Raw genomic sequence first — 26640 nt, forward strand, 5'->3', positions numbered from 1 at the left:
AAGTTAGAATTTAAGTTAGTATTTAAGTTAGTATTAAAGTTAGTATTTAAGTTAGTATTTAAGTTAGTATTAAAGTTAGAATTTAAGTTAGTATTTAAGTTAGTTTTTAAGTTAGTATTAAAGTTAGTAAGTTTCTTTCAGTAAGACTGTCTCCGTAGATGTTTAAGAAGCCAGACTGAAACTTCTCATGGATGTCGCTCTGATCCAGGAACAGCTGCTCAGACACAACCTTCTCCAAGATCTTGGACAAGAATGAATCAGAATCAGAAGAGACCTACAATTACCTAAAATTTGCTCACCAGAAATATCAGCCAGAGTCAAAGGGTTAAAGGAAGACGAAGAGGAGGAGAGGGGCTCAGAGACAGCAGTGAAGGAAGACGAAGAGGAGGAGAGGGGATCAGAGACAGCAGTGAAGGAAGACCAAGAGGAGGAGAGGGGCTCAGAGACAGCAGAGGTTCCAAACAAAAGAGAGATTTTCTCTTTGATCAACTTAATTTTGTCAGTAAAAACCTCAACAATCATTGCTGTCAGCTTCACAGAAGACAGGCGTGATTTGAGGAGCAGGAGACACGAGAGAATTAATCGTGTCAAACAACACTTTGGGGTTTTTCTTATTTGCTGCTACCAGTTTTCTGATGTAATCAGTAATCTTTTAAGTTAGTAAGTTAGTATTTAAGTTAGTATTCAAGTTAGTAAGTTAGTATTTAAGTTAGTACTTAAGTTAGTACGTTAGTATTTAAGTTAGTAAGTTAGTTTTTAAGTTAGTAAGTTAGTATTTAAGTTAGTAAGTTTGTTTTTAAGTTAGTATTTAAGTTAGTAAGTATTTAAGTTAGTTAGTATTTAAGTTAGTAAGTTAGTTTTTAAGTTAGTATTTAAGTTAGTAAGTATTTAAGTTAGTTAGTATTTAAGTTAGTAAGTTAGTTTTTAAGTTAGTAAGTTAGTATTTAAGTTAGTTTTTAAGTTACAACTTCAACTTATAAACATGTTACAAAGTTTATTGTTGTTTCACAAATGTTTTGTTTTGTTTCTGAAAATTGTCCTTTTTGTTTAACCCTTGTGTCGTCTCAGGGTTAACGACCTTTGACCCGGAGACGACACAAGGGTTAAACAAAAAATGTTTTTTTGTTTAAAATAAAACTAAAATGTTGTTTTTCACGTCTGGTCAACATTTTAAGAACTGTTGATGTTCTTGATGTTCCTTCATACATCGACACACTCTTGATGTTCATGACCTCAGGCTGACCTCACGCTGACCTCAGGCCGACCTCAGAGACGAAGGAGAAACAGACTCACTGTGAAACAGTTTATTGTCAGAACCATCACGAACATGGTTCTATCAGTAACTATTATGGTCCAAACATCTGGACCTTCTCTCTCCAGGGTCAGGACTTCTGGGCCAGCAGAGTGCTGACCTTGATCTTCCCGTCCATGGACGCCGTCAGACAAGTCCCACAATCCACGGCTGAGCACCAGTCGACCGTGACCACCGGAGCCTTGTGTCCCCCTAGAGACAGAACCGGGTCCAGAGCCGGATCCTTGTTGGTGACCTGAGGAGATGAAGGGGTTCAAGGTCTGAGTTTGAGGAGCTTCTCAGAAATCCAGAGATTGAAGCTTGTGTTCTTCACCCGGTAGATGATTCCTCCGGAGCTTGAACACGTGAGGACATGTTGACCTTCAGAGTCGAAGGCGAAGAGTCGACCTCGCGGGACTTGAACCTGAGCAGAGGTCGATCAGGTCACACAGGTCGATGAGGTCACAGTTCATACTCCTGAAGGTTCGTCCAGACCTGTTTGTATCCACTGTAGCCCGACAGCACGAAGGGTCCGGTGGCTTCACGAGGAAGAAGCTGCTCCGACTGTTTGACTCCACAGCGATGAATGTTCCACTGAATGAACTGAACACACCGGGTCAGAACCGTCAGGTCTACGCCGGGTCGGAACTGTCAGGTCTACACCGTGTCGGAACTGTAATGTCTACGCCGTGTAGGAACCGTCAGGTCTACGCCGTGTCGGAACTGTCAGGTCTACACCGTGTCGGAACTGTCAGGTCTACACCGTGTCGGAACTGTAATGTCTACGCCGTGTAGGAACCGTCAGGTCTACGCCGTGTCGGAACTGTCAGGTCTACGCCGTGTCAGAACTGTCAGGTCTACGCCGGGTCGGAACTGTCAGGTCTACGCCGTGTCGGAACTGTAAGGTCTACGCTGTGTCGGAACTGTAATGTCTACGCCATGTAGGAACCGTCAGGTCTACGCCGTGTCAGAACCGTAATGTCTACGCCGTGTAGGAACTGTAATGTCTACGCCGTGTAGGAACCGTCAGGTCTACGCCGTGTCGGAACCGTAAGGTCTACGCCGTGTCGGAACTGTAATGTCTACGCCGTGTAGGAACCGTCAGGTCTACGCCGTGTAGGAACCTTAATGTCTACGCCGTGTCGGAACCGTCAGGTCTACGCCGTGTCGGAACCGTAATGTCTACGCCGTGTAGGAACCGTCAGGTCTACGCCGTGTCGGAACCGTAATGTCTACGCCGTGTCAGAACCGTAATGTCTACGCCGTGTAGGAACCGTCAGGTCTACACCGTGTCGGAACCGTAATGTCTACGCCGTGTCGGAACTGTAATGTCTACGCCGTGTAGGAACCGTCAGGTCTACGCTGTGTCTGAACCGTAATGTCTACGCCGTGTAGGAACCGTCAGGTCTACGCCGTGTCGGAACTGTAATGTCTACGCCGTGTAGGAACCGTCAGGTCTACACCGTGTCGGAACCGTAATGTCTACGCCGTGTAGGAACCGTCAGGTCTATGCCGTGTCGGAACCGTAATGTCTACGCCGTGTAGGAACCGTCAGGTCTATGCCGTGTCGGAACCGTCAGGTCTACGCCATGTCGGAACCGTAATGTTTACGCCGTGTAGGAACCGTCAGGTCTATGCCGTGTCGGAACCGTCAGGTCTACGCCATGTCGGAACCGTAATGTTTACGCCGTGTAGGAACCGTCCACACTCACCTTCCCGTCCTCGCCGACACTGAGCACCGTGTTCTCGTCGTAGCTGAAGTCAACGCTGTAGACCTCGCCGTCGTGAGCTCGCCAGCTCATGGCGCTCTCGTACTGCTGCATGTCTACACACAAACACACACACACGCGCACACACACACGCACGCACACTAATGTAATATAATGTTGTGTAATCTAATCTTATTTTATCTAATGTAATCTAATCTAATCACGTCTAACTCTCTCATGATTCTCTGATCTACACTCGTCTTTCACCGAGTCTGGTTCTGCTCCAGGTTTCCGTCTGTGACATCATCAAAGATGGAGTTCTCACCGAACAGCCTGATGACTCCGTCAGCAGCTCCCGTCACCAACAGGTTCCCGTTGTGGTTGAAGGACGTGCAGTTGATGGCAACAGGTTCCGGTTCTAGAGAGAACTGGAGCTGGAAGAAGAAAAGAAACCTTTAGCGTCGTGGAGTCTATCCCAGCTACCTGGGGTGACAGGCAGAGGACACTCACCAGTCTCTGTCAGGACACACTCACCTATACACCTACACATAAACACCTACACACACACACTCACCTATACACCTACACACACACACATAAACACCTACACACACACACTCACCTATACACCTACACACACACACATAAACACCTACACACACACACTCACCTATACACCTACACACACACATAAACACCTACACACACACAAACACCTACACACACACACACATAAACACCTACACACACACATAAACACCTACACACACACACACACATAAACACCTACACACATAAACACCTACACACACATACACATACACACACATAAACACCTACACACATAAACACCTACACACACACACACACACATAAACACCTACACACACACACATAAACACCTACACACACACACACACACACACACACACATAAACACCTACACAAACACACACACACACACACAGTCTCAATACACCTGTGTATGTGTTTCAAGTAGAAGATTGGTCACCTGTTGCTTGACCGTCTTGGTGTCCCACAGCAACAGGCGTCCTGACACTGGCACAGGAAGTGACTCCAGGCTTCCAGAGCGACAGCGAGCAGCAGCAGAGCAGACGAACGAGGAGCCGCTGGGACTGCAGGACAGAGACAGGATCCTGGAGACCAGAGTTCATGTGAGGAAGAAGAACGATGGACACCAGGAGGAAGGAGAGAGAGAGAGAGAGACAGAGAGAGAGAGAGAGAGAGAGAGAGAGAGATAAAGAAAGAGAGAGAGAGAGAGAGAGAGACAGAGAGAGAGAGATAAAGAGAGAGAGAGAGATAAAGAGAGAGAGAGAGATAAAGAGAGAGAGAGACAGGGAGAGAGAGAGAGAGAGAGAGAGAGAGACAGGGAGAGAGACAGAGAGAGAGACAGAGAGAGAGACAGAGAGAGAGAGAGATAAAGAGAGAGAGAGAGATAAAGAGAGAGAGAGAGAGAGACAGAGAGAGAGAGATAAAGAGAGAGAGAGAGATAAAGAGAGAGAGAGAGATAAAGAGAGAGAGAGAGAGAGAGAGATAAAGAGAGAGAGAGAGATAAAGAGAGAGAGAGAGATAAAGAGAGAGAGATAAAGAGAGAGAGAGATAAAGAGACAGAGAGAGAGAGAGATAAAGAGAGAGAGAGAGAGAGAGGAAAAGAGAGAGAGGAAAAGAGAGAGAGAGAGAGAGAGATAAAGAGATAAAGAGAGAGAGAGAGAGATAAAGAGAGAGATAAAGAGAGAGAGAGAGAGAGAGAGAGATAGATAAAGAGATAAAGAGAGAGAGAGACAGAGAGAGATAAAGAGAGAGAGAGAGAGAGAGATAAAGAGAGAGATAGAGAGTGAGAGTGAGAGTGAGAGAGAGAGAGAGATAAAGAGAGAGAGAGAGAGAGAGAGAGAGAGTTCTCACCGAGGATGATGTTCGTCGATGTTCATCTCATAAAGATTCTTCTTTGCTTCAGTATCATAGAGTCTCACTGTTGCTGCACTGCTGCCTAACAACAACTACACACATGAACACACACATGAACACACATGAACACACACATGAACACACACATGAACACACACATGAACACACACATGAACACACATGAACACACACATGAACACACATGAACACACACATGAACACACACATGAACACACACATGAACACACACATGAACACACATGAACACACACATGAACACACATGAACACACATGAACACACACATGAACACACACATGAACACACACATGAACACACACATGAACACACACATGAACACACACATGAACACACGTGTGTGAAACATTAGTGTGTGTCATCAACACATGAATAAAGTCGTCATGATGGATCTCACGAGTCGATCTGGCTTCGTGGCCCATTCCAGAGACAGCAGGGGAGACTTGGACATGATGGTGGCTTTGGTCTGCATGATGGGGTTGAAGGACCAGACCTGAGGAGAACATTAATCATGAACCAAGAAGATCCTTCAGAGGTTCCTGGTACCTTGATGACTCCGTCCACGTCCAGACTGGCGACCCTGCGACCAGAACTGTCCACTCTGAGAAGAAGCAGAACCAGGTCAGTGGTCTGATCAGGGACTGAGAAGCTTCAACAGACCTGCAGTGCATGATGGACGAGTGATGTTCTCCGAACTCCTCCTGGCTGAGCTTGATGAACGGCTGCTCCACACAAACACCTCCTGACCTGCTGCTGTCTTCAGGACTCTCTGAGTCCACGTCTGCTGGATCCACCTTCCTCTCCAACACCTGTCACCAGGTCACCAGGTCACCAGGTCACCAGGTCACGACAACATTCAGTTCAACACAAGAAGGAAACAAGAAAGGAGGAAACAAGAAAGAAGAAAAAAAGAAAGAAGGAAACGAGAAAGAAACAATAAGGAAACAATAGAGAAACAAGAAAAAAGGAAAACAAGAAAGAATCAAAAAATAAAAAAGGAAACATGAAAGAAAGAAACAAGAGAGAAGGAAACAAGAAAGGAGGAAACAAAGAAAAAGGAAGCAAGAAAAAAATAAACTAGAAAGGAGGAAACAAGAAAGAAGGAAAACAAGAAAGAAAAAAAGAAAGAAGGAAACAAGAAGGAAACAAGAAAGAAAGAAACAAGAAAGAAACCATTAAAAAAGGAAACAAGAAAGAAAGAAACAAGAAAGAAACCATTAAAGAAGGAAACAAGAAAGAAAGAAACAAGGAATAAACCATTAAAGAAGGAAACAAGAAAGAATGAAAACAAGAAAGAAACGAGAAAGAAGGAAAAAAGAAAGAAAGAAACAAGAAAGAAACCATTAAAGAAAGAAACAAGAAAGAAGGAAAACAAGAAAGAAGGAAAAAAGAAAGAAAGAAACCATTAAAGAAGGAAACAAGAAAGAAGGAAACAAGAAGGAAGGAAACAAGAAAGAAGGAAACAAGAAGGAAGGAAATCACTCCAGAAAGTAGATGTTTCACCTGCTGAGGTTTGGACAGAAGTTCTTTTCTCTCCTTCTCGTGCTCCTGGATCTTCTTGTGTCTGGACTGTGTCTGCTGGTTGATTGACAGCTCGCCGACTTGACTGACAGCTTTCTGCTCCTTGGTCTGAACTGGATCTTTGGACCTGGAACCCTGAAGAAGAAGAATGAAGACCTGCTGCCAGAGTCAAGAACCTGCTGCTCGTTACCAGGTTGTTGGACACGTCCTTGCGAGCGGCTGCTGGAGAAGATGCAGAACTTTTGCCGGGAGTCCGTAGACCTTGTTGCAGCAGAGACGAGAAGAAGTTTCGAGAAGTGTTGGACGAGCCGACGACTCGCTGACTCGACACCAGGTCCCTGAGACATAGAGGAGACAAGAGTGAGACACGAGTGAGACACGAGTGAGACACGAGTGAGACACGAGTGAGACACGAGTGAGACACAGAGGAGACACGAGTGAGACACAGAGGAGACACAGAGGAGACACGAGTGAGACACGAGTGAGACACAGAGGAGACACGAGTGAGACACGAGTGAGACACGAGTGAGACACGAGTGAGACACGAGTGAGACACAGAGGAGACACGAGTGAGACACTAGTGAGACACGAGTGAGACACAGAGGAGACACGAGTGAGACACGAGTGAGACACGAGTGAGACACGAGTGAGACACGAGTGAGACACGAGTGAGACACGAGTGAGACACGAGTGAGACACAGAGGAGACACGAGTGAGACACTAGTGAGACGCGAGTGAGACACAGAGGAGACACGAGTGAGACACAGAGGAGACACGAGTGAGACACGAGTGAGACACGAGTGAGACACGAGTGAGACACAGAGGAGACACGAGTGAGACACAGAGGAGACACGAGTGAGACACGAGTGAGACACGAGTGAGACACAGAGGAGACACGAGTGAGACACAGAGGAGACACAGAGGAGACACGAGTGAGACACGAGTGAGACACGAGTGAGACACAGAGGAGACACGAGTGAGACACGAGTGAGACACGAGTGAGACACGAGTGAGACACGAGTGAGACACGAGTGAGACACAGAGGAGACACGAGTGAGACACTAGTGAGACACGAGTGAGACACAGAGGAGACACGAGTGAGACACGAGTGAGACACGAGTGAGACACAGAGGAGACACGAGTGAGACACGAGTGAGACACAGAGGAGACACGAGTGAGACACGAGTGAGACACAGAGGAGACACGAGTGAGACACGAGTGAGACACGAGTGAGACACGAGTGAGACACGAGTGAGACACGAGTGAGACACAGAGGAGACACGAGTGAGACACTAGTGAGACACGAGTGAGACACGAGTGAGACACAGAGGAGACACGAGTGAGACACGAGTGAGACACGAGTGAGACACGAGTGAGACACAGAGGAGACACGAGTGAGACACTAGTGAGACGCGAGTGAGACACAGAGGAGACACGAGTGAGACACAGAGGAGACACGAGTGAGACACGAGTGAGACACGAGTGAGACACAGAGGAGACACGAGTGAGACACAGAGGAGACACGAGTGAGACACGAGTGAGACACAGAGGAGACACGAGTGAGACACGAGTGAGACACGAGTGAGACACAGAGGAGACACGAGTGAGACACGAGTGAGACACGAGTGAGACACGAGTGAGACACAGAGGAGACACGAGTGAGACACAGAGGAGACACGAGTGAGACACGAGTGAGACACAGAGGAGACACGAGTGAGACACGAGTGAGACACAGAGGAGACACGAGTGAGACACGAGTGAGACACGAGTGAGACACAGAGGAGACACGAGTGAGACACGAGTGAGACACAGAGGAGACACGAGTGAGACACTAGTGAGACACGAGTGAGACACAGAGGAGACACGAGTGAGACACGAGTGAGACACAGAGGAGACACGAGTGAGACACTAGTGAGACACTAGTGAGACACGAGTGAGACACAGAGGAGACACGAGTGAGACACGAGTGAGACACGAGTGAGACACAGAGGAGACACGAGTGAGACACAGAGGAGACACGAGTGAGACACTAGTGAGACACGAGTGAGACACAGAGGAGACACGAGTGAGACACTAGTGAGACACGAGTGAGACACAGAGGAGACACGAGTGAGACACGAGTGAGACACAGAGGAGACACGAGTGAGACGCGAGTGAGACACAGAGGAGACACGAGTGAGACACGAGTGAGACACAGAGGAGACACGAGTGAGACACTAGTGAGACACGAGTGAGACACAGAGGAGACACGAGTGAGACACTAGTGAGACACAGAGGAGACACGAGTGAGACACGAGTGAGACACGAGTGAGACACGAGTGAGACACTAGTGAGACGCGAGTGAGACACAGAGGAGACACGAGTGAGACACAGAGGAGACATGAGTGAGACACTAGTGAGACACGAGTGAGACACAGAGGAGACACGAGTGAGACACGAGTGAGACACAGAGGAGACACGAGTGAGACGCGAGTGAGACGCGAGTGAGACACAGAGGAGACACGAGTGAGACACGAGTGAGACACAGAGGAGACACGAGTGAGACACAGAGGAGACACGAGTGAGACACGAGTGAGACACTAGTGAGACACTAGTGAGACACGAGTGAGACACAGAGGAGACACGAGTGAGACACGAGTGAGACACGAGTGAGACACGAGTGAGACACTAGTGAGACGCGAGTGAGACACAGAGGAGACACGAGTGAGACACAGAGGAGACACGAGTGAGACACGAGTGAGACACAGAGGAGACACGAGTGAGACACTAGTGAGACACGAGTGAGACACAGAGGAGACACGAGTGAGACACAGAGGAGACACGAGTGAGACACTAGTAAGAAACAGAGACACAAGTGAGACACGAGTGAGACACGAGTGAGACATAGAGTAGACAAGAGTGAGACACGAGTGAGACACAGAGGAGACACGAATGAGACACTAGCAAGACACATAGGAGACACAAGTGAGGCACGAGTGAGACACAGAGGAGACACGAGTGAGACACTAGTAAGACACAGAGGAGACACGAGTGAGACATGAGTGAGGCATGAGTGAGGCATGAGTGAGGCATGAGTGAGACACAGAGGAGACACGAGTGAGACACAGAGGAGACACGAGTGAGACACAGAGGAGACACGAGTGAGACACAGAGGAGAAACGAGTGAGACACAGAGGAGACACAAGTGAGACACTAGTGAGACGCGAGTGAGACACAGAGGAGACACGAGTGAGACACTAGTAAGACACAGAGGAGACACAAGTGAGACACGAGTGAGACACAGAGGAGACACGAGTGAGACACTAGTAAGACACAGAGGAGACAAGAGTGAGACACTAGTGAGACGCAGAGGAGACACGAGTGAGGCACTAGTAAGACACAGAGGAGACACAAGTGAGACAAGAGTGAGACACAGAGGAGCCAAGAGTGAGGCACTAGTGAGACATAGAGGAGACACGAGTGAGACATGAGTGAGGCATGAGTCAGACACAGAGGAGACACGAGTGAGACACAGAGGAGACACGAGTGAGACACAGAGGAGACACGAGTGAGACACAGAGGAGACACGAGTGAGACACAGAGGAGACACGAGTGAGACACAGATGAGACACGAGTGAGACACGAGTGAGGCACGAGTGAGACACGAGTGAGACACGAGTGAGGCACGAGTGAGACACAGAGGAGACACGAGTGAGGCACTAGTGAGACGCAGAGGAGACACGAGTGGGGCAATAGTGAGACACAGAGGAGACACGAGTGAGGCACAAGTGAGACAAGAGTGAGACACAGAGGAGCGAAGAGTGAGGCACTAGTGAGACATGAGTGAGGCATGAGTGAGACACAGAGGAGACACGAGTGAGACACAGAGGAGACACGAGTGAGACACAGAGGAGACACGAGTGAGACACAGAGGAGACGTGAGACACGAGTGAGGCAGGAGTGAGGCACGAGTGAGGCACGAGTGAGGCAGGAGTGAGGCAAGAGTGAGACACGACTGAGGAAGGAGTGAGGCACTAGTGAGACACGACTGAGGAAGGAGTGAGGCACTAGTGAGACACGAGTGAGAAACGAGTGAGGCAGGAGTGAGAAATGAGTGAGGCAGGAGTGAGACACGACTGAGGAAGGAGTGAGACACAACTGAGGAAGGAGTGAGACACGAGTGAGACACGAGTGAGACACGAGTGAGACACGAGTGAGGCACGAGTGAGGCACGAGTGAGACACGAGTGAGACACGAGTGAGACACAAGTGAGACAAGAGTGAGGCACTAGTGAGACGCAGAGGAGACACGAGTGAGGCACTAGTGAGACACAGAGGAGACACGAGTGAGGCACGAGTGAGACACAGAGGAGACATGAGTGAGGCACTAGTGAGACGCAGAGGAGACACAAGTGAGGCACTAGTGAGACACAGAGTAGACATGAGTGAGACAAGAGTGAGACACAGAGGAGCCAAGAGTGAGGCACTAGTGAGACATAGAGGAGACACGAGTGAGACATGAGTGAGGCATGAGTGAGACACAGAGGAGACACGAGTGAGACACAGAGGAGACACGAGTGAGACGCAGAGGAGACACGAGTGAGACACAGAGGAGACACGAGTGAGACACGAGTGAGGCAGGAGTGAGACACGAGTGAGGCAGGAGTGAGACACGACTGAGGAAGGAGTGAGACACGACTGAGGAAGGAGTGAGGCACTAGTGAGACACGAGTGAGAAACGAGTGAGGCTGGAGTGAGACACGACTGAGACACGACTGAGACACGAGTGAGAAACGAGTGAGACACGACTGAGGCATGAGTGAGACACAGGGGAGACACGAGTGAGACACGAGTGAGACACGAGTGAGACAAGAGTGAGGCACAAGTGAGACACGAGTGAGGCACGAGTGAGACACGACTGAGGAAGGAGTGAGGCACTAGTGAGACACGAGTGAGAAACAAGTGAGGCACTAGTGAGACACGAGTGAGAAACGAGTGAGTCAGGAGTGAGGCTGGAGTGAGACACGACTGAGGCAGGAGTGAGACACGAGTGAGGCACGAGTGGGACACGAGTGAGAAACGAGTGAGACACGAGTGAGACACGAGTGAGGCACGAGTGAGGCACGAGTGAGACACGAGTGAGACACAGAGGAGACACGAGTGAGACAAGAGTGAGACACAGAGGAGACACGAGTGAGACACGAATGAGACACAGAGGAGACACGAGTGAGGCACTAGTGAGACGCAGAGGAGACACGAGTGAGGCACTAGTGAGACAAAGAGGAGACACGAGTGAGGCACGAGTGAGACACGAGTGAGACACTAGTGAGACACAGAGGAGACACAAGTGAGACACGTGAGACACGAGTGAGACACAGAGGAGACACGAGTGAGGCACTAGTGAGACGCAGAGGAGACACGAGTGAGACACAGAGGAGACACGAGTGAGGCACGAGTGAGACAAGAGTGAGACAAGAGTGAGACACAGAGGAGCCAAGAGTGAGGCACTAGTGAGACATGAGTGAGGCATGAGTAAGATACAGAGGAGACACGAGTGAGACACAGAGGAGACACGAGTGAGACACGAGTGAGACACAGAGGAGACACGAGTGAGACACAGAGGAGACACGAGTGAGACACAGAGGAGACACGAGTGAGGCACGAGTGAGGCACGAGTGAGGCACGAGTGAGACACGAGTGAGGCACGAGTGAGGCACGAGTGAGGAAGGAGTGAGGCACGAGTGAGGAAGGAGTGAGGCACTAGTGAGACACGACTGAGGAAGGAGTGAGGCACTAGTGAGACACGAGTGAGAAACGAGTGAGGCAGGAGTGAGACACGACTGAGGCAGGAGTGAGACACGACTGAGGAAGGAGTGAGACATGAGTGAGACACGAGTGAGGCACGAGTGAGACACGAGTGAGCCGCAGAGGAGACAAGAGTGAGACGCAGAGGAGACGCGAGTGAGACGCGAGTGAGACACGAGTGAGACGCGAGTGAGACACGAGTGAGAAACGAGTGAGGCTGGAGTGAGACACGACTGAGACACGAGTGAGAAACGAGTGAGACACGACTGAGGCATGAGTGAGACACAGGGGAGACACGAGTGAGACACGAGTGAGACACGAGTGAGACAAGAGTGAGGCACAAGTGAGACACCAGTGAGGCACGAGTGAGGCACGAGTGAGACACGACTGAGGAAGGAGTGAGGCACTAGTGAGACACGAGTGAGAAACAAGTGAGGCACTAGTGAGACACGAGTGAGAAACGAGTGAGTCAGGAGTGAGGCTGGAGTGAGACACGACTGAGGCAGGAGTGAGACACGAGTGAGGCACGAGTGAGACACGAGTGAGAAACGAGTGAGACACGAGTGAGACACGAGTGAGGCACGAGTGAGGCACGAGTGAGACACGAGTGAGACACAGAGGAGACACGAGTGAGACAAGAGTGAGACACAGAGGAGACACGAGTGAGACACGAATGAGACACAGAGGAGACACGAGTGAGGCACTAGTGAGACGCAGAGGAGACACGAGTGAGGCAATAGTGAGACACAGAGGAGACACGAGTGAGGCACGAGTGAGACACGAGTGAGACACTAGTGAGACACAGAGGAGACACAAGTGAGACACGTGAGACACGAGTGAGACACAGAGGAGACACGAGTGAGGCACTAGTGAGACGCAGAGGAGACACGAGTGAGACACAGAGGAGACACGAGTGAGGCACGAGTGAGACAAGAGTGAGACACAGAGGAGCCAAGAGTGAGGCACTAGTGAGACATAGAGGAGACACGAGTGAGACATGAGTGAGGCATGAGTAAGATACAGAGGAGACACGAGTGAGACACGAGTGAGACACAGAGGAGACACGAGTGAGACACAGAGGAGACACGAGTGAGACACAGAGGAGACACGAGTGAGGCACGAGTGAGGCACGAGTGAGGCACGAGTGAGACACGAGTGAGGCACGAGTGAGGCACGAGTGAGGCACGAGTGAGGCACGAGTGAGGCATGAGTGAGACACGAGTGAGGCACGAGTGAGGCACGAGTGAGGCACGAGTGAGACACGAGTGAGACACGACTGAGGAAGGAGTGAGGCACTAGTGAGACACGAGTGAGGCAGGAGTGAGACACGACTGAGGCAGGAGTGAGACACGACTGAGGAAGGAGTGAGACACGACTGAGGAAGGAGTGAGACATGAGTGAGACACGAGTGAGGCACGAGTGAGACACGAGTGAGCCGCAGAGGAGACAAGAGTGAGACGCGAGTGAGACACGAGTGAGACGCGAGTGAGACACGAGTGAGACGCGAGTGAGACACGAGTGAGGCACGAGTGAGGCACGAGTGAGGCACGAGTGAGGCACGAGTGAGGCACGAGTGAGGCACGAGTGAGGCACGAGTGAGGCACGAGTGAGACAAGAGTGAGACAAGAGTGAGGCACTAGTGAGACGCAGAGGAGACACGAGTGAGACACGAGTGAGACACAGAGGAGACACGAGTGAGGCACTAGTGAGACGCAGAGGAGACACAAGTGAGGCACTAGTGAGACACAGAGGAGACACGAGTGAGACAAGAGTGAGACACAGAGGAGCCAAGAGTGAGGCACTAGTGAGACATAGAGGAGACACGAGTGAGAAACGAGTGAGGCATGAGTGAGACACAGAGGAGACACGAGTGAGACACGAGTGAGGCAGGAGTGAGACACGAGTGAGGCAGGAGTGAGACACGACTGAGGAAGGAGTGAGGCACTAGTGAGGCACTAGTGAGACACGAGTGAGAAACGAGTGAGGCTGGAGTGAGACACGACTGAGACACGAGTGAGAAACGAGTGAGACACGAGTGAGACACGAGTGAGACACGAGTGAGACAAGAGTGAGACACGACTGAGGCACGAGTGAGACACAGAGGAGACACGAGTGAGACACGAGTGAGACACGAGTGAGACACGAGTGAGACACGAGTGAGACACGAGTGAGACACAGAGGAGACACGAGTGAGACACGAGTGAGACACGAGTGAGACACAGAGGAGACACGAGTGAGACACAGAGGAGACACGAGTGAGACACGAGTGAGACACAGAGGAGACACGAGTGAGACACAGAGGAGACACAGAGGAGACACGAGTGAGACACGAGTGAGACACAGAGGAGACACGAGTGAGACACGAGTGAGACACGAGTGAGACACGAGTGAGACACGAGTGAGACACAGAGGAGACACGAGTGAGACACGAGTGAGACACAGAGGAGACACGAGTGAGACACGAGTGAGACACGAGTGAGACACGAGTGAGACACAGAGGAGACACGAGTGAGACACGAGTGAGACACAGAGGAGACACGAGTGAGACACAGAGGAGACACGAGTGAGACATGAGTGAGACACGAGTGAGACACAGAGGAGACACGAGTGAGACACGAGTGAGACACAGAGGAGACACGAGTGAGACACAGAGGAGACACGAGTGAGACACGAGTGAGACACGAGTGAGACACGAGTGAGACACAGAGGAGACACGAGTGAGACATGAGTGAGACACGAGTGAGACACAGAGGAGACACGAGTGAGACACGAGTGAGACACGAGTGAGACACGAGTGAGACACAGATGAGACACGAGTGAGACATGAGTGAGACACGAGTGAGACACAGAGGAGACACGAGTGAGACACGAGTGAGACACAGAGGAGACACGAGTGAGACATGAGTGAGACACGAGTGAGACACAGAGGAGACACGAGTGAGACATGAGTGAGACACGAGTGAGACACAGAGGAGACACGAGTGAGACACGAGTGAGACACAGAGGAGACACGAGTGAGACATGAGTGAGACACGAGTGAGACACAGAGGAGACACGAGTGAGACACGAGTGAGACACAGAGGAGACACGAGTGAGACATGAGTGAGACACGAGTGAGACACAGAGGAGACACGAGTGAGACACGAGTGAGACACAGAGGAGACACGAGTGAGACACAGAGGAGACACGAGTGAGACATGAGTGAGACACGAGTGAGACACAGAGGAGACACGAGTGAGACACGAGTGAGACACAGAGGAGACACGAGTGAGACATGAGTGAGACACGAGTGAGACACAGAGGAGACACGAGTGAGACATGAGTGAGACACGAGTGAGACACAGAGGAGACACGAGTGAGACACGAGTGAGACACGAGTGAGACACGAGTGAGACACAGAGGAGACACGAGTGAGACATGAGTGAGACACGAGTGAGACACAGAGGAGACACGAGTGAGACACGAGTGAGACACAGAGGAGACACGAGTGAGACATGAGTGAGACACGAGTGAGACACAGAGGAGACACGAGTGAGACACGAGTGAGACACAGAGGAGACACGAGTGAGACACAGAGGAGACACGAGTGAGACATGAGTGAGACACGAGTGAGACACAGAGGAGACACGAGTGAGACACGAGTGAGACACGAGTGAGACACGAGTGAGTGACTCTTGGAAAAAAGAAAAGATAAAAAATATTTAACCAGTAGAAACAAAGACCTGTTATTGTTGTTATTGTTGTTATTGTTATTGTTGTTATTGTTGTTGTTGTTATTGTTGTTATTGTTGTTGTTGTTGTTCTGACACGTGATGATGTCATTGTGGTTTAAACACAGAACAAAGTAGTTGATACTAGAGTTGTTGCGTCACTGATTGACAGCTGTCACATGTCTCGTCAATGATTGATGATCGAAGCAGATTTAAGTCGTCGAGTTACTTTTCAAAAGTCGTTTACAAACATTTATTGTAAATAAATGATGTAAACATGTTGTTTGGTCTCCATGACGACACAAACGATTATAACCTTCAGGTTCAATACTTGAAATAATAAAACATTAGTTTGTCAAATAACGTCTTGTAAATAAAGTTTTTGTTGAACAAATCAATCCAGATACAAGGATTCAACTGTTTTATTAGCATCACAGTCTTAGAACATCAATACTGACACGATAACCTGGTTAAAAGATAAATAAATAGTAAAGAACTGCAGATTCATCTGCTTTAAAGTGCATCAAATATGATTAAAACCTCCTCGACTCTAACCTGACAAGGTCTGCAGACAAGACCTTCTTCAACACCTTCACACTGACCTTGATGTCGCACTAAAGTTCTCTGAGGTTTAGAATCAACTGAACTATGGAGTCGTCAGTAAAGATGTTTGTCTCACAGCTCAGTGTCTCCAAGTCGATCCATGTTCTGGACGTACGGCGGCAGCTTGTGATGGATCTTCTCGTCTCCCTCGCTCCAGTCTCGGCTCTCCAGCTGCAGCGCGAAGAGCTGTCCAGAGAAGATACAGAACATCTCAGCATCGTAGAAGGAACATCTCGACATTATTGAAGGAACATCTCAGCATCATAGAAGGAACATCTCGACATTATTGAAGGAACATCTCAGCATCCTAGAAGGAACATCTCGACATTATTGAAGGAACATCTCAGCATCGTAGAAGGAACATCTCGACATTATTGAAAGAACATCTCAGCATCGTAGAAGGAACATCTCGACATTATTGAAAGAACATCTCAGCATCGTAGAAGGAACATCTCGACATTATTGAAAGAACATCTCAGCATCGTAGAAGGAACATCTCGACATTATTGAAAGAACATCTCAGCATCGTAGAAGGAACATCTCAGCATCGTAGAAGGAACATCTCGACATTATTGAAGGAACATCTCAGCATCGTAGAAGGAACATCTCGACATTATTGAAAGAACATCTCAGCATCGTAGAAGGAACATCTCGACGTTATTGAAAGAACATCTCAGCATCGTAGAAGAAACATCTCGACGTTATTGTCGTAACATCTCAGCATCGTAAAGGAACATCTCGATATTATTGAAGGAACATCTCAGCATCGTAGAAGGAACATCTCGACGTTATTGTCGGAACATCTCAGCATCGTAAAGGAACATCTCGATATTATTGAAGGAACATCTCGACATTATTGAAGGAACATCTCGATATTATTGTCGGAACATCTCAGCATCGTAAAGGAACATCTCGACATCATTGAAGGAACATCTCGACATTATTGTCGGAACATCTCAGCATCGTAAAGGAACATCTCGACATTATTGTCGGAACATCTCAGCATCGTAAAGGAACATCTCGATATTATTGAAGGAACATCTCGACATTATTGAAGGAACATCTCAGCATCATAGAAGGAACATCCCAGCATTAATGGATGAACATCTCGACATCATAAAAGAAAAATCTCAGCATCATATAAGGAACATCTCGATATTATTGAAGGAACAATTCAGCATCATTGAAGGAACATCTCGATATTATTGAAGGAACATCTCGATATTATTAAAGGAACATCTCAGCATCATTGAAGGAACATCTCAGCATTATAGAAGGAACATCTCGACATTATTGTCGGAACATCTCAGCATTGTAAAGGAACATCTCGACATCATTGAAGGAACATCTCAACATTATTGTCGGAACATCTCGACATCATTAAAGGAACATCTCGACATTATTGTCGGAACATCTCAGCATCGTAGAAGGAACATCTCTACATTATTGTCGGAACATCTCAGCATCATAAAGGAACATCTCGATATTATTGAAGGAACATCTCGACATTATAGAAGGAACATCCCAGCATTAATGGATGAACATCTCGACATCATAAAAGAAAAATCTCAGCATCATATAAGGAACATCTCGATATTATTGAAGGAACAATTCAGCATCATTGAAGGAACATCTCGACATCATTGAAGGAACATCTCAGCATCGTAAAGGAACATCTCGACATCATTGAAGGAACATCTCGACATTATTGAAGGAACATCTCGATATTATTGTCGGAACATCTCAGCATCGTAAAGGAACATCTCGACATCATTGAAGGAACATCTCGACATTATTGTCGGAACATCTCAGCATCGTAAAGGAACATCTCGATATTATTGAAGGAACATCTCGACATTATTGAAGGAACATCTCAGCATCATAGAAGGAACATCCCAGCATTAATGGATGAACATCTCGACATCATAAAAGAAAAATCTCAGCATCATATAAGGAACATCTCGATATTATTGAAGGAACAATTCAGCATCATTGAAGGAACATCTCGATATCATAAAAGAAAAATCTCAGCATCATATAAGGAACATCTCGATATTATTGAAGGAACAATTCAGCATCATTGAAGGAACATCTCGATATTATTGAAGGAACATCTCGATATTATTAAAGGAACATCTCAGCATCATTGAAGAAACATCTCAGCATTATAGAAGGAACATCTCGACATTATTGTCGGAACATCTCAGCATTGTAAAGGAACATCTCGACATCATTGAAGGAACATCTCAACATTATTGTCGGAACATCTCGACATCATTAAAGGAACATCTCGACATTATTGTCGGAACATCTCAGCATCGTAGAAGGAACATCTCTACATTATTGTCGGAACATCTCAGCATCATAAAGGAACATCTCGATATTATTGAAGGAACATCTCGACATTATAGAAGGAACATCCCAGCATTAATGGATGAACATCTCGACATCATAAAAGAAAAATCTCAGCATCATATAAGGAACATCTCGATATTATTGAAGGAACAATTCAGCATCATTGAAGGAACATCTCGACATCATTGAAGGAACATCTCAGCATCGTAAAGGAACATCTCGACATCATTGAAGGAACATCTCGACATCATTGAAGGAACATCTCTACATTATTGTCGGAACATCTCAGCATCGTAAAGGAACATCCCGATATTATTGAAGGAACATCTCGACATTATTGAAGGAACATCTCAGCATCATAGAAGGAACATCCCAGCATTAATGGATGAACATCTCGACATCATAAAAGAAAAATCTCAGCATCATATAAGGAACATCTCGACATCATTGAAGGAACATCTCGACATCATTGAAGGAACATCTCGACATCATTGAAGGAACATCTCGACATCATTGAAGGAACATCTCGACATCATTGAAGGAACATCTCTACATTATTGTCGGAACATCTCAGCATCGTAAAGGAACATCTCGACATCATTGAAGGAACATCTCGACATCGTTGACGGAACATCTCGGCATCATTGAAGGAACATCTCGACATCATTGAAGGAACATCTCAACATCATTGAAGGAACATCTCGACATCATTGAAAGAACATCTCGACATCGTTGAAGGAACATCTCGACATCGTTGAAGGAACATCTCGACATCATTGAAGGAACATGGAACACACCAGAAAGAAAGAAACAACTCTAAAGAGAAGATGTTGAGAAGATGTCTCACCTTCTGACGCAGCTGTTCGTTCTCCTCCATCAGACTGGATGACCTTTGAACTTCAGCATCAAAGCTGAGCAGAACCGGCTGAGGTGAAGAACAGTCAAGGAACGAAGAAACGATTCTTCACGGTTTCAGGAGATTAAATCATTTAAGTGGAGGATAAGGATAAGATAATTAAAGATAAGATTAAGATAAGAAAATTGAAGAAAATATTATTTCAGATAAAATGATTTAAAATGAGATTATTTAAGATAAGATGATTTAAGATAAGATAAAGAAAAGATAAGATCATTTATTATTAGATGAATATAAGATGATTTAAGATAAGATAAAGATAAGATCATTTAAGATGAGATCATTTAAGATGAGATCATTTAATCATCTTAATTTAAGATACGATAAAGCTATAATCATTTAAGATCAGATCATTTAGATCAGATAATTTAAGATAAGATAATGATAAGATGATTTAAGATAAGATGAAGATAAGATGATTTAAGATAAGATAAAGATGATTTAAGATAAGATGATTTAAGATAAGATAAAGATAATATGATTTAAGATAAGATGAAGATGAGATGATTTAAGACAAGATAAAGATAAGATGATTTAAGATAAGATAAAGATGATTTAAGATAAAGATGATTTAAGATGAGATGAAGATAAGATCATTAAAGATGATTTAAGATAAGATAAAGATGAGATGATTTAAGACAAGATAAAGATAAGATGCTTTAAGATAAGATGATTTAAGATGAGATGATTTAAGATAATATCATTAAAGATGATTTAAGATAAGATAAAGATGAGATGATTTAAGATAAGATGAAGATAAGATGATTTAAGATAAGATGATTTAAGATGAGATGATTTAAGATAATATCATTAAAGATGATTTAAGATAAGATAAAGATGAGATGATTTAAGATGAGATAAAGATAAGATGATTTAAGATAAGATAAAGATAAGATCATTAAAGATGATTAAAGATAAGATAAGTGGAAGGATATGCATGCACTGGAAGAGCACGGACAGGAAGTTGTGCAGCGACACCAGGAAGGTGTCCGACCACTGGCGGGAGAAGTACGGAGAGAAGGCGGGGTTTAGATCCGGGGCTGTGATGAACGGCAGAATGAACCAATCACGCCACTCGCTCTGACCCTGGAGCTCCAGAGCCTGTTTCTGGAAGAACTCCTGAGTCTTCTCCAGGTTTCCTCTCTGGAACAAGTGTGTGTGGGAGAGTGTGTTAGAGAGTGTGTGTGTGTGTGTGTGTTAAAGTGTGTGTGGGAGAGTGTGTTAGAGAGTGTGTGTGTGTGTGTGTGTTAAAGTGTGTGTGGGAGAGTGTGTTAGAGAGTGTGTGTGTGTGTGTGTGTTAAAGTGTGTGTGGGAGAGTGTGTTAGAGTGTGTGTGTGTTAAAGTGTGTGTGGGAGTGAGTGTGTTGGAGTGTGTGTGTGTGTGTGTGTGTTAAAGTGTGTGTGGGAGAGTGTGTTAGAGAGTGTGTGTGTGTGTGTGTTAAAGTGTGTGTGGGAGAGTGTGTTAGAGTGTGTGTGTGTTAAAGTGTGTGTGGGAGAGTGTGTTAGAGTGTGTGTGTGTTAAAGTGTGTGTGGGAGTGAGTGTGTTAGAGTGTGTGTGTGTGTGTGTGTGTTAGAGTGTGTGTGTGTGTGTTAAAGTGTGTGTGGGAGAGTGTGTTAGAGTGTGTGTGTGTGTTAAAGTGTGTGTGGGAGAGTGTGTTAGAGTGTGTGTGTGTGTGTGTGTGTTAAAGTGTGTGTGGGAGAGTGTGTTAGAGAGTGTGTGTGTGTGTGTGTTAAAGTGTGTGTGGGAGAGTGTGTTAGAGTGTGTGTGTGTTAAAGTGTGTGTGGGAGAGTGTGTTAGAGTGTGTGTGTGTTAAAGTGTGTGTGTTAGAGTGTGTGTGTGTGTGTGTGTGTGTTAGAGTGTGTGTGTGTTAGAGTGTGTGTGTGTTAGAGTGTGTGTGTGTTAGAGTGTGTGTGTGTGTGTGTGTTAGAGTGTGTGTGTGTGTGTGTGTGTGTGTGTTAGAGTGTGTGTGTGTTAGAGTGTGTGTGTGTTAGAGTGTGTGTGTGTTAGAGTGTGTGTGTGTTAGAGTGTGTGTGTGTGTGTGTGTGTGTGTGTGTGTGTGTGTGTGTGTGTGTGTGTGTGTGTGTGTGTGTGTGTGTGTGTGTGTGTGTGTGTGTGTGTGTGTGTGTGTGTGTGTGTGTGTGTGTGTGTGTGTGTGTGTGTGTGTTCACCTGGACAGTGTTGATCACGTAGCTCCTGTACAAACTGGTCCTCAGCTTGTTGACCGTCGCTCTATAAATGTCCTCCAGGCGACTGAACAGACGTCTGTCCAGATAAAGCCAATATTCTCGGAGTCCGTGGAGGTCGAAGCTCTGGATGAGAAGCAGCAGCTGCTCGATGATCTTGTCCACCTGTCAATCAAACATGATTCTGATGTCAATAGTTTCCATTGATCTTGTCCACCTGTCAATCAAACATGATTCTGATGTCAATAGTTTCCATTGATCTTGTCCACCTGTCAATCAAACATGATTCTGATGTCAATAGTTTCCATTGATCTTGTCCACCTGTCAATCAAACATGATTCTGATGTCAATAGTTTCCATTGATCTTGTCCACCTGTCAATCAAACATGATTCTGATGTCAATAGTGTCCATTGATCTTGTCCACCTGTCAATCAAACATGATTCTGATGTCAATAGTTTCCATTGATCTTGTCCACCTGTCAATCAAACACACTTGATGATCATGTGACAGTCGAGTTCGACTCTATTAATCATTTGAATTCAAACCTATTGAAGTTAGAAAATACATGTTTTTAATATCAAACTAAAAGTCAAATGATTGAAATCAATTCAAAATAAATCTCTTAATAATAGAAGTGATTGACTTTCATATGAACAACAGTATAAGATAATAATAACAATCTTTACTCTGAATCCTTTCTCCTTGTCGGCTTTCATCTCACTGTCCAGGTGCTTCATGGTGTTTGTGAATCCTCGATAGATCAGGTACTCTCTCACGTGCTCGTCCGTCCGTTCCACTGCTGATGCCATCTGTGATAGAAGAGATACTGAACCATTTATGATAGAAGAGATACTGAACCATTTATGATAGAAGAGATACTGAACCATTTATGATAGAAGAGATACTGAACCATCTGTGACAGAAGAGATACTGAACCATTTATGATAGAAGAGATACTGAACCATTTATGACAGAAGAGATACTGAACCATTTATGACAGAATAGATACTGAACCATCTGTGACAGAAGAGATACTGAACCATCTGTGACAGAAGAGATACTGAACCATCTGTGACAGAAGAGATACTGAACCATCTGTGACAGAAGAGATACTGAACCATCTGTGACAGAAGAGATACTGAACCATCTGTGACAGAAGAGATACTGAACCATTTATGATAGAAGAGATACTGAACCATCTGTGACAGAAGAGATACTGAACCATCTGTGATAGAAGAGATACTGAACCATCTGTGACAGAAGAGATACTGAACCATCTGTGATAGAAGAGATACTGAACCATCTGTGACAGAAGAGATACTGAACCATCTGTGATAGAAGAGATACTGAACCATCTGTGATAGAAGAGATACTGAACCATCTGTGACAGAAGAGATACTGAACCATCTGTGACAGAAGAGATACTGAACCATCTGTGACAGAAGAGATACTGAACCATTTATGATAGAAGAGATACTGAACCATCTGTGACAGAAGAGATACTGAACCATCTGTGATAGAAGAGATACTGAACCATTTATGACAGAAGAGATACTGAACCATCTGTGACAGAAGAGATACTGAACCATCTGTGATAGAAGAGATACTGAACCATTTATGACAGAAGAGATACTGAACCATCTGTGACAGAAGAGATACTGAACCATTTATGATAGAAGAGATACTGAACCATCTGTGATAGAAGAGATACTGAACCATTTATGATAGAAGAGATACTGAACCATCTGTGACAGAAGAGATACTGAACCATTTATGATAGAAGAGATACTGAACCATCTGTGACAGAAGAGATACTGAACCATCTGTGACAGAAGAGATACTGAACCATCTGTGACAGAAGAGATACTGAACCATCTGTGACAGAAGAGATACTGAACCATTTATGATAGAAGAGATACTGAACCATCTGTGACAGAAGAGATACTGAACCATCTGTGACAGAAGAGATACTGAACCATTTATGATAGAAGAGATACTGAACCATCTGTGATAGAAGAGATACTGAACCATTTATGATAGAAGAGATACTGAACCATCTGTGACAGAAGAGATACTGAACCATTTATGATAGAAGAGATACTGAACCATCTGTGACAGAAGAGATACTGAACCATTTATGATAGAAGAGATACTGAACCATCTGTGACAGAAGAGATACTGAACCATTTATGATAGAAGAGATACTGAACCATCTGTGACAGAAGAGATACTGAACCATTTATGATAGAAGAGATACTGAACCATCTGTGACAGAAGAGATACTGAACCATTTATGATAGAAGAGATACTGAACCATCTGTGACAGAAGAGATACTGAACCATTTATGATAGAAGAGATACTGAACCATCTGTGACAGAAGAGATACTGAACCATTTATGATAGAAGAGATACTGAACCATCTGTGACAGAAGAGATACTGAACCATTTATGATAGAAGAGATACTGAACCATCTGTGACAGAAGAGATACTGAACCATCTGTGACAGAAGAGATACTGAACCATCTGTGACAGAAGAGATACTGAACCATTTATGATAGAAGAGATACTGAACCATCTGTGACAGAAGAGATACTGAACCATTTATGATAGAAGAGATACTGAACCATCTGTGACAGAAGAGATACTGAACCATCTGTGACAGAAGAGATACTGAACCATCTGTGACAGAAGAGATACTGAACCATCTGTGACAGAAGAGATACTGAACAATTTATGATAGAAGAGATACTGAACCATCTGTGATAGAAGAGATACTGAACCATCTGTGACAGAAGAGATACTGAACCATTTATGATTGAAGAGATACTGGACCATTTATGATAGAAGAGATACTGAACCATCTGTGACAGAAGAGATACTGAACCATCTGTGACAGAAGAGATACTGAACCATCTGTGACAGAAGAGATACTGAACCATCTGTGACAGAAGAGATACTGAACCATCTGTGACAGAAGAGATACTGAACCATCTGTGATAGAAGAGATACTGAACCATCTATGATAGAAGAGATACTGAACCATCTGTGACAGAAGAGATACTGAACCATCTGTGACAGAAGAGATACTGAACCATCTGTGACAGAAGAGATACTGAACCATCTGTGACAGAAGAGATACTGAACCATTTATGATAGAAGAGATACTGAACCATCTGTGACAGAAGAGATACTGAACCATCTGTGACAGAAGAGATACTGAACCATCTGTGACAGAAGAGATACTGAACCATCTGTGATAGAAGAGATACTGAACCATCTATGATAGAAGAGATACTGAACCATCTGTGACAGAAGAGATACTGAACCATCTGTGACAGAAGAGATACTGAACCATCTGTGACAGAAGAGATACTGAACCATCTGTGACAGAAGAGATACTGAACCATTTATGATAGAAGAGATACTGAACCATCTGTGACAGAAGAGATACTGAACCATTTATGACAGAAGAGATACTGAACCATCTGTGACAGAAGAGATACTGAACCATTTATGACAGAAGAGATACTGAACCATTTATGACAGAAGAGATACTGAACCATCTATGAAAGAAGAGACACTGAACCATCTATGAAAGAAGAAACACTGAACCATTTATGAAAGAAGAGATACTGAACCATCTATGAAATGTTGAACTGAATGATCCGAGAACATGTTGGGATAAGAAAACGTAAGTGTGTGTGTGTGTATGTGTTCGAAGAGAGAGAGAGTGTGTGTGTGTGTGTGTGTGTGTGTGTGTGTGTTTAAATACAGTGTGTGTGTAATTATTATGGGAGACATTCAAGATGTATGAAATCGGGGGATGAATAGCTCTGGCAACCATGAAGAAGAAACATTTGTTAAACTCAACGATGTTAAAAGTATCTTCCGTTTCATTCAAACATCTTCGCCGTTCCAGTGAAAGTAAAACAAAGAAAATACAAATAATAATAATGACTTACTTTAACTTTTGAGAACCAAGAGGTTCTTAAAGACTTTATGAAGTTGTTTCTTTGGTTCTGCGTCCGTAAGATGATGTTGTTCAGGTGAGCAGGTGATCAGAACACGTGACCGGAAGGCTTGTTTACAACATTGTTTACAACATTGTTTACAACATTGTTTCTACAACATTGTTTCTACAACATTGTTTCTACAACATTGTTTCTACAACATTGTTTCTACAACATCCACGAGACAAAAACATCAATAAATACTTGCAACGACGAACAGAAGCTACTTCCTGTTTCTCTCCTCCTGACCGTCATGTGACACGCGTGACGTAACATCCGGGGCGTGGCTTCAGCAGCGCGCGGAGTCAATAAATCATAAAATGATGTTTTAAATAAATATATTCTGAAGGTGTTTTGATGTGTTTTAATGAACATCTTATTCTTTTAAATAATGTCAAAAATAAAGTGAGAAAACAGTAAATGTTCAATGCTTCGTTTTGGTGACGCACGCACGCACACACGCGCGCACACGCGCACACGCGCACACACGCGCACACGCGCACACACGCACACGCACACGTATGTATTGTGTCTAATTAGAAAAACAATTTCCTGAAGGAGTCCTTCTGAGGATCGATAAAGTTCTACCTA

The 26640-nt window shown here is 45.4% G+C and overlaps 1 protein-coding gene across 2 annotated transcripts; it reads right to left on the reverse strand.

Moving 5' to 3' along the window:
• Positions 1–1289: 1289 nt before the first annotated feature.
• Positions 1290–26288, reverse strand: wdr91 (WD repeat domain 91). Of its 2 annotated transcripts, none has more exons than XM_087782609.1 (18): positions 26002–26288; positions 22724–22846; positions 22021–22200; positions 20788–20995; positions 19784–19866; positions 16658–16767; positions 6676–6823; positions 6468–6620; positions 5625–5773; positions 5511–5565; positions 5362–5457; positions 4924–5018; positions 4013–4157; positions 3326–3434; positions 3004–3116; positions 1787–1894; positions 1626–1715; positions 1290–1547 (listed from the first exon to the last, which is right to left on the reverse strand). In XM_087782609.1, exons 2-18 carry the CDS (start codon positions 22844–22846, stop codon positions 1383–1385), a joined length of 2130 nt encoding a protein of 709 aa, XP_087638735.1. In that variant the 5' UTR covers positions 26002–26288; the 3' UTR covers positions 1290–1382. The 2 variants fall into 2 exon arrangements, with proteins under 2 accessions (XP_087638735.1, XP_087638736.1); XM_087782610.1 differs by having other exon boundaries at positions 22724–22863.
• Positions 26289–26640: the final 352 nt, after the last annotated feature.

The sequence above is a fragment of the Callionymus lyra genome, unplaced genomic scaffold, assembly GCF_982586985.1.
Source record: "Callionymus lyra unplaced genomic scaffold, fCalLyr1.hap1.1 HAP1_SCAFFOLD_162, whole genome shotgun sequence".
Lineage (NCBI taxonomy): Eukaryota > Metazoa > Chordata > Actinopteri > Syngnathiformes > Callionymidae > Callionymus > Callionymus lyra.